This window comes from Mangifera indica, chromosome 14 (assembly GCF_011075055.1).
Source record: "Mangifera indica cultivar Alphonso chromosome 14, CATAS_Mindica_2.1, whole genome shotgun sequence".
In the NCBI taxonomy this organism is placed as follows: Eukaryota; Viridiplantae; Streptophyta; class Magnoliopsida; order Sapindales; family Anacardiaceae; genus Mangifera; species Mangifera indica.
Window position 1 is genome coordinate 8285862 of NC_058150.1, and position 10739 is coordinate 8296600.

General features: G+C 32.6%; 2 protein-coding genes across 2 annotated transcripts; both read right to left on the reverse strand.

The window, feature by feature from the left end:
* Positions 1-2427: 2427 nt before the first annotated feature.
* Positions 2428-5338, reverse strand: LOC123196670 (protein FAR1-RELATED SEQUENCE 5-like). The gene is made up of 3 exons (XM_044610737.1): positions 5118-5338; positions 4251-4702; positions 2428-2835 (listed from the first exon to the last, which is right to left on the reverse strand). Coding segments are annotated over exons 1-3 (654 nt in total). The 5' UTR covers positions 5119-5338; the 3' UTR covers positions 2428-2634.
* Positions 5339-6728: 1390 nt separating this feature from the next.
* Positions 6729-7931, reverse strand: LOC123196613 (bidirectional sugar transporter SWEET5-like). Its single transcript, XM_044610665.1, has 6 exons — positions 7886-7931; positions 7747-7783; positions 7438-7654; positions 7177-7338; positions 6957-7076; positions 6729-6860 (listed from the first exon to the last, which is right to left on the reverse strand). The coding sequence occupies exons 1-6, from the start codon at positions 7929-7931 to the stop codon at positions 6729-6731; spliced, it is 714 nt and encodes a 237-aa protein (XP_044466600.1).
* Between the last annotated feature and the right edge of the window lie 2808 nt (positions 7932-10739).

Below are 10739 nucleotides of genomic sequence, written 5' to 3' on the forward strand. Positions count from 1 at the left end.
GTTGTGGTTACTTGCAGTGTTGTTCTTCTGGTGTAAGAGAAAAGCATAAGCCTGATTATTATCTTAACTCGTATTTTGCCGATTTTACTTGGATGCTATATCCCATGTTTTTATACTTATTAATTTTTGTTTTAAAATTACGAACTCTCTTTGCTTGGTTATCTTTTTTCTGAATTGCAATCTCTAAATTGGGTTGGTGTTTGCCTTCATAAACCAGAGAGGTTTGCTTAAACTACATCGGTTGTGGTCACTTGCAATACTGGTCTTCTGGTCATACTTGGTTATTCTTTTTGTTTTTTAATTATGAACTCTCTTAGCTCAGTTACTGTCATCTCTAATTTTGGTTGGCGTTTTCTTTCATAAAGAGTAGAGATTTGCTTAAAATCTATATGGGTTTAGTCTTTCTGGTTTGAGGGAAAAGCATAAGCCTTCGGATATGAATCATTAGCTTTTCTAATAAGGTTCAATGTGTCTGGTCTTGGGTTGGAAATTCATTTTAGTTTTGTATTTTGTTCCTTCCTTATCAGATTCTTTAAAACTGCCTTATTGAATACTTAGCTGAATCTGATATATACATTGATGACAGAGGATTTTTTAAACTTATGCAACTCTTTTAGTGCCCAATACTAAACGTGATTCCAGCCTTGTTAAGTATATACCAAATTTTATGTTAGATTCATAATTTGCTTATTCATATTGATTGAATTAGCTTATTTGATGCTAAATACAGAAACTTGATTACCTTATTATATTTCTCATCTTAATTTCTCAAGGTTTTCATTTTGATTGAAGAGATAACATTACAGTTTTTGAGCCAGAGTTGTAACTTATGTTATTTCAAACAGCTAAAATTAGCTTAGAAGTGCCTCAAATGCTACAGTGTAGCACATAATAAACAAGTTTCATCGTGTTGAATTCTGAAGAGACTCAATCTAAGTTTGCAGTTCTGAAACTAAGCGTTGGTGAGAATGATTTTGCCAACCCAGGAAGTTGATGTCTTATAATACAATCAACTGGTTGATTTAGTTAAAGGGTTCCTTGCAAGAATGATTTTTCTTCCTCATCTTTCGCCTTCCGCCTATACAAGTTGCTGCCCACCACAAAATTTTGTTCTGCTTACGGGTCAAGACAGAAATATTATGCCCTTGCTTTCATCCAGAATCTTCTCTAACAACTTAATTGTGGAAATGATACTTGTAAAATAAGAAATTCCCTTTTGGATTGTTATCCTGAGCTTCTTAAACTTGGTCACCAAGGCCAACTAAAATTTGACAAATCATTTAAATTAGGCAAAATGATTTGTTCCGCTTGAATAAGAATTACCATGTGATATTGGAAGACATTCCAATCTTTTTTACTGGGTATTCCATTGCACGATATTTTAGCTCTATTGCGTTCATGGTAGGCTAACAGCTAGCCCCATCACCGTTCTTATTCTTTCTCTTTTGTTATGCTCAATCCAAAGAAAATCTTCCGAATCTCTGGTAGCGAAAAACAATACTCAAGAGGTAGTTTGAATGATAAATTATATGAAATCCTCAAGCAATGAGACATAAGTTTAAGACTCAATGACACCATATTAACATTAAACTCTTGAATTATTTAGTGTAATGATTGTTGGGTCAATCACTGGACCTAGAATTTTACCTGTTCGGTTAGGATAGTTCAACCTTGAAGAGGCAGTTCAGCTTGAGTAGAATTCCTCATATTAAAAAAAAAAAAAGCAAGCACATCTACACTAACTATTTTGACAATACGTGTAGAAGTATAAATGTTTGCTTTCTATATATTGCCTAACCATTTCAATAATATTGTACTTTACCATTTACACTGCTTCTATTTATCAAGATATACTATCAAAAGCAAAGAATACTCAACCATGGCGCAGTGGCATAGTCTTTGAAATTGTTTCATTTGCTTGCTGTCTGCTAATTAGCCTAGCCATGACCCTCAAGGTAAGTACCTTGGAAGAAGAAAATGCTAATCAAGTATTGATAACTCCATACATCTTTCCATTGTTTAGTGATAATTTATTTAGTTATTTGTCTATGGTTTCAGTCAGGAACTTGCAGCTACAAGAAATCAACACAAGCTAAAAATCCCACCCAGAACTGTAAATGCCCTATGCTAACTTGCTTTCACTCTTGAAAGATGTTGAAGATGACACCATGACGATAAATGTCATACAAAAAGCACTAGGTGAGAGTTTATTTGGAAAAGAGATTGTGATCAATGCGATCTAATCTATATGTACTTTACTGTTTACATCCACTAGTTCATAGTAAGGAGATTCCTTTTTCGCCCATCCATTTAAATGACACTTTATAGCATACAAAAGTTATGTATCTTCTCATCTTGCAACAAAGCCATGATTGCAACTGCCCTATTGTTCTAAGTCTTGATTCAGTATTATGCAGAGGGAAGTCATAACACAATCTAGGTTAGGATTTTTCTTTATTTTCCATAAGTATATATATAAGTTAGCTTGACCTACAAGCTCAGGCAACCCCTAAAGTTACATTAAAAAAAAAAAAGAAAAAAGAAAGAAAAGGCCACCGGCACACTTATCTCTTTTGAGATTAAACAGGCGCATATGAAAGAAATTGCACATAGAAATTTACAATCTCCGGAGCCTTAGCAGTGAGAAACTGCTGCCCGCTTCGTCTCGATTTCCTTCACACTCTGAACTATGTCATCAATGTTCCTTGAAAGGTGATGGGAATGATCCTCCATATCTCTCAAAACCATTTCAAGCTGTTCTTGATAAGCAGCAGACCGCTTCCGTTCCCGCTGTAACTCAGCAGTCAACTCTCGTATCTTTATGTCTTTCTCGTCCTGGAAAATAAAAATCCCAAAGAGAAAAGTAAAACAAGCATGGTCAATTTTTATGGATAACTTTAGAAGATATAAAGTTCCCACATTAATAACAAACATTCCATGTCAACTAGATGGTTCCAACGACAATTTAGAACAGTTTATAATATATATTTGACAACAATAAAATATAAAAACAATCTACACTTAGATGTGATTTATCTTTTAGCCTAAGGAAGACCTAACTGACATACGAAAATCCAAACTCATCAACAAAAATGCAGTACATAGTTGCAAAATATAAAATTCCCAAAGAAACATGAACATAAAGTCTGCAAGTTACATGCCTCTGCAATTTGAGATCATTTACTGAGGATACAGAAACAATCTCTACCATTTCAAGCTATACTCGTACATGACTAATCTAAACAGCACCATCTAATCTCAAGGGTAATAGTCAACAGTAAAATCTTTTTCAAAAGTGCACATATAATTAAAAAAAAGATCGGCTAGTTAAGATTACAGATTTTCAACATTAGCATTAATGTAAAATGCCTCTTTCAACTATGATAGGTTTTGCTTATACATGAGAAATCTGTTATCCTCATCCAGTCTCAGATGAAGTATTTCTATGAAATCATCTCCAAAGCTCAATTTTTGATGAAATATGATAGATAGAATGGAATATCAGAATTTCAGAATTATTTTCAACATGAAAGATCACGTTTCATGCTGAAGAGGTTTTAACAGGACAGCAATTTAGGCTTTTTCAGTTCTAACACACAAAGGAAACTCAAGGAAATATTATAAACACCAGTTTTAATTATTTGGGATGTAAAGGAAAAAATATAACTAGCAAGACGTTTTTCCGAAGGAAAATTTTGAAATTTAGCACATTAGATTCAGTTACCTAGCTAGGGAAGATTTTCGTGCAAATTTGTTAAGGGATTTTTATTTCTAGCATTGAAGATTTCGGAATACGAGATATGTTTTTCATTTTTATAGTTATAGTACCTTTGGGTTTTCAGGGCAGCTATTCCCTTTGTGCATATTTTTTTAATTTTAAAAGAGAATCATTGATTTGTAACCCCAAAAAAAGATGATCTTTAGCAAGTGAGCAAAATAGCAACAACCAAACAGATGGTGGCCTTTTTCAGCACAGGCAGATCCAGCAACAACTACTTTCTATCACTAAAGCATCTTATAAGAACTAACTTTCCAACAAGTATAAACTTCAAATTGCCAAAAATTAGTTATCACATCCATACTCCAGGAAAAAATTGCATAATGGAAATAATAAAAGTATAATATCCATGAAATTAGAAGCATAATACACCAAGATGTTTGCTAAGAAACCTGAATTTCAGAACAGTCTTATTTAAAAAAAATCAATTGCGAAATAGTCATGTAAAGTTTAGACTTGCATGAACACTCACCGGAGTTTGAGATAGTAGCACACTCCGACGACCATTGACAGGTATAGAAACCAATGGGTGGTTATGCTCCTTTACAAATCTTGTGACCACCCATTTCCCTGATTTTTCTTTCTTCACTACTATCATTGCCTTACAGCCTTCCCTTGTAATTGCTCGAGGCTTCCTATTTTCACTTCTTCTAGGCCTTAACTTTCGAAAACCCTCCTTATTACACACAAGTCGGCGCCAAACCACCTTTCCATCACGCATCGACCGGCGAAAAGCATCAACACGCATAATAAACCCCAAACGTGTGGCATACGCATCATAAAACACCTTTGCAGATTCCTCAGATTCAAACTCCATACCCACATACGGTTCCACATCCGAACTTCCTTCTGCAGTAACTGTCTCTTTCCCATCAGAATTCTCTATCATGTCCCCATTCTCTCCAGCAGAAGGGTTTTCATCCACTGGCAGAAAACAAAGCTAACCTTTAACAATATTCTACTCACATGTATACAAAAGATAAGCAAACACCTCCCCAAGGCCCTCCATAAGTTAAAAAAAAAAAAAACAAAAAAACAAACCCATTTTCAAGGGAAAATCTATTTGCCCTAAAAACTTATTTAAAGACCAAAAACAACCCAAAACCCCATCTAACAATAGAAGAATGAAAATAATAACAATTTAAAAAGAAGAAAACGCTCCATAATTTTTTGTCCTCAACATATTCTAGATTGGTGTCCTAAAATTTTCATATATTCTCTTAGAGGTTCATTTTGGAGCCTAGCACCTTCCATGAGAATAAAGTAAACAAAGATATAAAATTTATATTGACAAAAATGGGGATCAGTTAACAAAATTGAAAAATAGAAAATGGCTCACTTATTGGGTAAAGCGCAGATCCAACTCCAAATCCAGCGTTGAGACAGAAACTAAGTAATCGGGTTCAGAACAAGTCTTCAGTTTGAGTTCGAGAGACAGAGAGTTGGCAACCGGAAAAAGTACAACTATTTGGGTCTGGATGAGAAATAATTTGCTACACTCCACACCTGTGGTCTCTGCCCTGTCAACAATAATATCTTGCCATCTAAGCGTTTGAAGGAATATCAGGAAAATAATATTATCATGATAAATATATTTTTATTTTATTCAATAAAATCTTTAAAAGTGTATATATATATATATATATATATATATATATATATATATATATCAAAAGTAAATGGTTGACTTTACAAAATAAAGGAAAGTTAAATTAAATATCTGACATTAAGGAGGGTTAGGCGAGATTACCTAAAATAATTAGGATTAAGTGAAGATGTCCTATTTTTGTGAAATGAGTGAATTGCCATTATATATAAACCAAATTTTTTTCATATTTCCCTATAAAGATTCATTGTTGAAATCAAAGAAAAAATCGTCTCCCATACGTCTCCCACGGGGCTTTCATAGGTGAAGAATTTTCGTTAACTTTTCATGTTTTTCGATGATCGAAAATGATAAAAAAAGTTAGTATATCATTCTCACTCTTGTTTAAATCAATTTATTGTTAAAATTATTACGATTTGAGGAAGATTTTGATGTTTGAACTTTTAGGATAAATGTTTTAATTCTTGATAGTTTTGATTGAAATTTTTTAGGTGTTTTGTGTTATAGGATATGTATATTTAATTTGTATTAAAATTGAAGGCTGAAATGACAATTTTTGATTGAAAAATTAGGTTAGAACTACCGACGATGGGTCTTTGGGAATAGTGGATCCCCTGATTGAATGAAATCTCCCACTGATGGGTCTTTGGGAATAGTGGGAATAGTGGATCCCACTGGTAAGGGGGGTAAGTATAGTGTTGTTTGTTACCCTTGCCATCTTTGTCAAATACTTTAATCAAATATTTATTATTAATCTTATTACAAGATATTGAGGGTGATAAAAGAATATCGCAAGAGAGTTCTCCATTTATACCTCCTTTGATAGTCAAGATAAATACAATATTATTTGTAATTATGTAGTTTTTGGGGGTAAGTCTAATAGGTGAAATCATTATTTATTTGTTGTTTTTGCAAAATGTCAGACTATATTACACAACAGACATCCCCCAAGTGACATTAAAGGGGTAATTAACATTCCCTTTTGGGAGAATGAGGTGGTTGATATCCTATCATAGTGAAAGGTAATCAAGGCATGTAGTCATGAATAATGGGTTCGTTTGGTTAATGTAATTTTAAGAAAGTTATTTATATGTTTATATGTCATTACACCAGCCAATCATGAGGGCTGATGTGGTCAACCTCATGTCCATGGAGGATTTTCCAGCCATTTGACCTGTTATCAATAAGGTAATTGTAACAGAATTGGAAATACCTACTTAACTTTTTTTGGTCTTTGGATAATGCATTGTATTTTCCATTGATATATTTGTTTTTGTACAGTTTTTTAAGCACATTTCACGGTCGAATTGTCAACAAGGGCCAATTTGTCTTTACATTGATATATCAAGCGCTGGAGAGTTGAACCTCCGGTGGTCTATCTTCTTCATTGTCCTCGTCCCAATTTGTCGTTTGATAGTACATTGCATATAATACGAGCTGCACTATGCCAGATATTGTTCCTAAAAGATTGGGTATCTACAAAAAAAAAATGTTACATAAAAATATTTAGATTAAACAAAGCATGATATCTTATACAAACTTAATATTTCTTCTTGATGAATGCTATCTTACCAAGACGTATGGATCTGCTTTAAGAATGGCATAAAGAACCCAGACGCAACCATTCAAGAAGTTGGCTAATGAGAGAGTAAACGGCATGTACTTGACGCTCTTGGTGTTGATCACCATTTTCTGCAAGAAAAGAAAACTCAATTAGTACATATAATACAAGGATATTAAATATTAATTAACACTGTAATCCGATTAAGCAATGAAAGATGGATTAACTTACCATGACTGTCAAAGGAGAAGTGTACATAATTACATTGAAGACGATACACACAATGCCCACGATCATAGCTCTATCTTTAAGGGTATGGAAGGAAAACAAGGTAATGAAAATCACAACAGCTGCGAATACTACTTCAACTAGAAGAACCAGCATAATCTTCTTCTGAAATTACACAGCAACAATCTTATTAATATATGAAAACAAATAGTGAATTATATCATTACTTAATGCTTTTATATGAATGAATATATAATTCCATACGCGCTTTGCCCAGGGAGAATAGATTAAGAAGACGGTAACATAGCCGATCTCCATGATGAAACCTGCAACGTTGATAGTAATAACCAATAGATTGTCTTGTGTGACAGCGGGGGAACCGTAGAACATCCACATAATGCAGTTCAGAATAGTGGCTAAGTATGGATCAGGCCTGAACGCTTGTACTGATTTTTGCGTGTGTATTTTCATCATTGTTGGACTGCATTAATTCATCCACATGCTTTAATTAACTGACTTTAATGAACAATAATCACATTTAATACTAATCTAAAAGTGGAGATAGAAGTTTACAATGGGGAAAGAAACAGGCCGAAAGAGATTACATTTCCTGCCAAAATTATAAGAAAACAAATTCATTAGATCAAAGACCATTGACGTCCCTTTATTCACATGCATGCATGCAAAGTTTACGAGAGTTTTGGAGACTAACCAGCAATGCCAACAGCGGTTCTAAAGGCGGTGTTATCGACCGTCATACTTTCGGGTAGAAAAGAAAAAGAAAGAAGAAGGTAAGACAATTACTGTGTAGTGAGGTAATCTACAATGACTGTAAATGAAAGTCTCTGTCTTTTGACAATGTTCAAGCTCTTGCTTCTTTGTTATATATATATATATATACACATGCATGCAAACTGGATTGTCTAAGCATATGGCTGTCATTAATTTTGATCACAAAGGACTGCGAAAAATTAGAAGACCAGTTGCTGAATGATATAGGTAAAACAACCTGGCTACACGCAAATTGGCGATTTTGTCTGTTTCAGTTTATCCGTTAGGTAATATTAGGCTATCAAGTTTCTAGGCTTCAACAATAATTTTTCAGAAATATGGTTAAATTCATGTATCTGGCTAAAACTAGAATTCAATGGTTCCATGTATATTTTTTAAAATAAATATAGGGCTTGTCCTGTACATGGGTTAAGGTTTGCTATTATTCACATTAATTTCTCTGTTTATATAGAGCAAGAGCATTTATATATAAGAAATATATGACAAAACCCCATCTGAGGCACTAATAAGGTAATTGCTGAAAAGTAATGTAAATATTGAACATAATCCTTGTCATTTTCCATTAGCCGGCTAAATTTTTTCCATTTAATTCTTTAAGTATAATTATAAGAACAATATCTTGAAGCAACAACATGCATAGAATAACGATTAATGACTTTGTACTAAGTATGGGCATTAAATTAGGTATTGGAATGTCATCTATAGTTAATTTAAAATCATCAAATCGTTTAATAATAAATGATATCTAATTTGATATTCATTTTAATTGCACAATTTTTTTTTGCATTTATGGTCTTTGGTGTCAATACCTAATTTGAAAAGATTAATTTCTATAAATATCTCAAATAGTCGCCCGGTCTAAATGATGTGGAGAAGGACAAGACCTCATACAGCACAAGTAAATAAGATTCTTTCCTCTAAAATTTATTCTGTTTCACCCCTTCACTGACACCTGAAGCCCCAATTCAAATTCTGAGTTTTTCTTTCATGGCCTTCGCGAGTTTAAATTCAGCTTGTGCATCTATTTATTTATGCACTGAAATGATGACATTCTGAAAAGTGTCACATGGCGTCCCATGATGAAATTCTAGTGAAACCAGAATTGTTATGAGGGCATTCAGTGATTTGTGCTGTACCTACCTGAATCCGCTTAGTAAGCTTCTCTTTTTTGCTTTCCTCAAAGAAGAAATTATCCTCACAGCATTGTACGGCCTCACTATGTTCAAGGATGAATGATTGTGCTGTTCTTTTAGAATCCCAGAGGCTCTGAATAATGCTACATTATTTCATACAACAATAATGAATAACTCTCATAAAGATCATAACATTTCTCTCAATTGAAACCTTGCTGTTAACAGTACATGAAAAGAACTGAATTATGACAAAGAATGCATTCCAATAGCTATGGAACCTTTTCTATACAAACAAGGTTTTTAGGCTGACTATTCATGGCAGTACTCAGTTTTTCACAGGCTCAAGCAGACTATCCTATCGTAGTTTCAAATAAGAAGCATGTGGTGAAATCTACAAGTTAGTGTGAACTGGGAACAAAATTATATATTGTACAAATAATCTACACGCAATTACCTATGATCAAGTAAAGTACAAGAATGCAAGTGCAATGTCTAGCCTTTCTCTCATATTCTAATTACTAAAAATGAAATCTAGCTGACACCAATACAGAAAATGGCCATGGGGTTAAAAGGATTTAAAGGGAAAAAAAAATCAGTTTCTAAACCTTATTGAAGAAAATAAGTAGCACTAAGCCACAACTCTTATTGCCTTAGATATAAACTGAAATATTTGACAAACTAGACTGAGTTTGGTTCGAATTCACCTCTAATTGATAAACAAATTCCTAAGTTTTATTAGATATAGTAAGTATAAATATACTTTAAAAAATTTTGATACCAAATTTAGAAAATATCAATTTATTCACACATACACAAGCACCTAAAAACAATACAAAATTTGTTAACTATCAATTTACCCCATATCTATAGGATAAGATATCAATTTAGCCCCTAGATGGTTAAATGGAAAATAACTAGACATGATATAATATCTATTTAACTCTTGCATGCTCAAATATTTGATAACCCCACATTGTAAATATTGTTTCACCCTATGCATGGCAAATATCTAATAGCACTCCTATGTTAACAAATATGATTGTGATACTTTTTGATCAAGGCATTAGTGAGGTTTATACCAGTGTTATTAAAACCAAACCAGACTAATCGATTCAATCGTAAACCGATCTATAGTCTACTTTGGTTTACATATAAAATTAGTTGGATTGTCTTGTATATATACATTTACAAATAGACAAAAGCCAAAGTTGTAGTGATGAAAAAGATTATGAATGACTAGTTAATTGAGATTAGATAATTGTTATTTCAGTTAATCAAATATTAATTCAAAAAAGAAGAGTTGTCATTGAAAGTAAACAAATACTAATTATAAAGAGAATAGCTAAATTGGATTGATTTTCGTGGACTAAAATAAGACAAGTGTTTCTAATTGGAGAAAGTTAGATGGATGATATCAAATATATTTTTTTAAAATACATATAATTTATATTTAAAAAATATGTTAAATTTTTTATAATATTTAAAAAACACATAATAATTTGAAAACAAATTAAATCAATCGAATCATAAACTAGTGAGGTAATCGGTTTGGTTATTAATCTTACTTTAAAAACATTAATTTATATAAAATAGATAAAAGATAATTTGATATTAAATTAAAAATATGATCATATCTCTTTA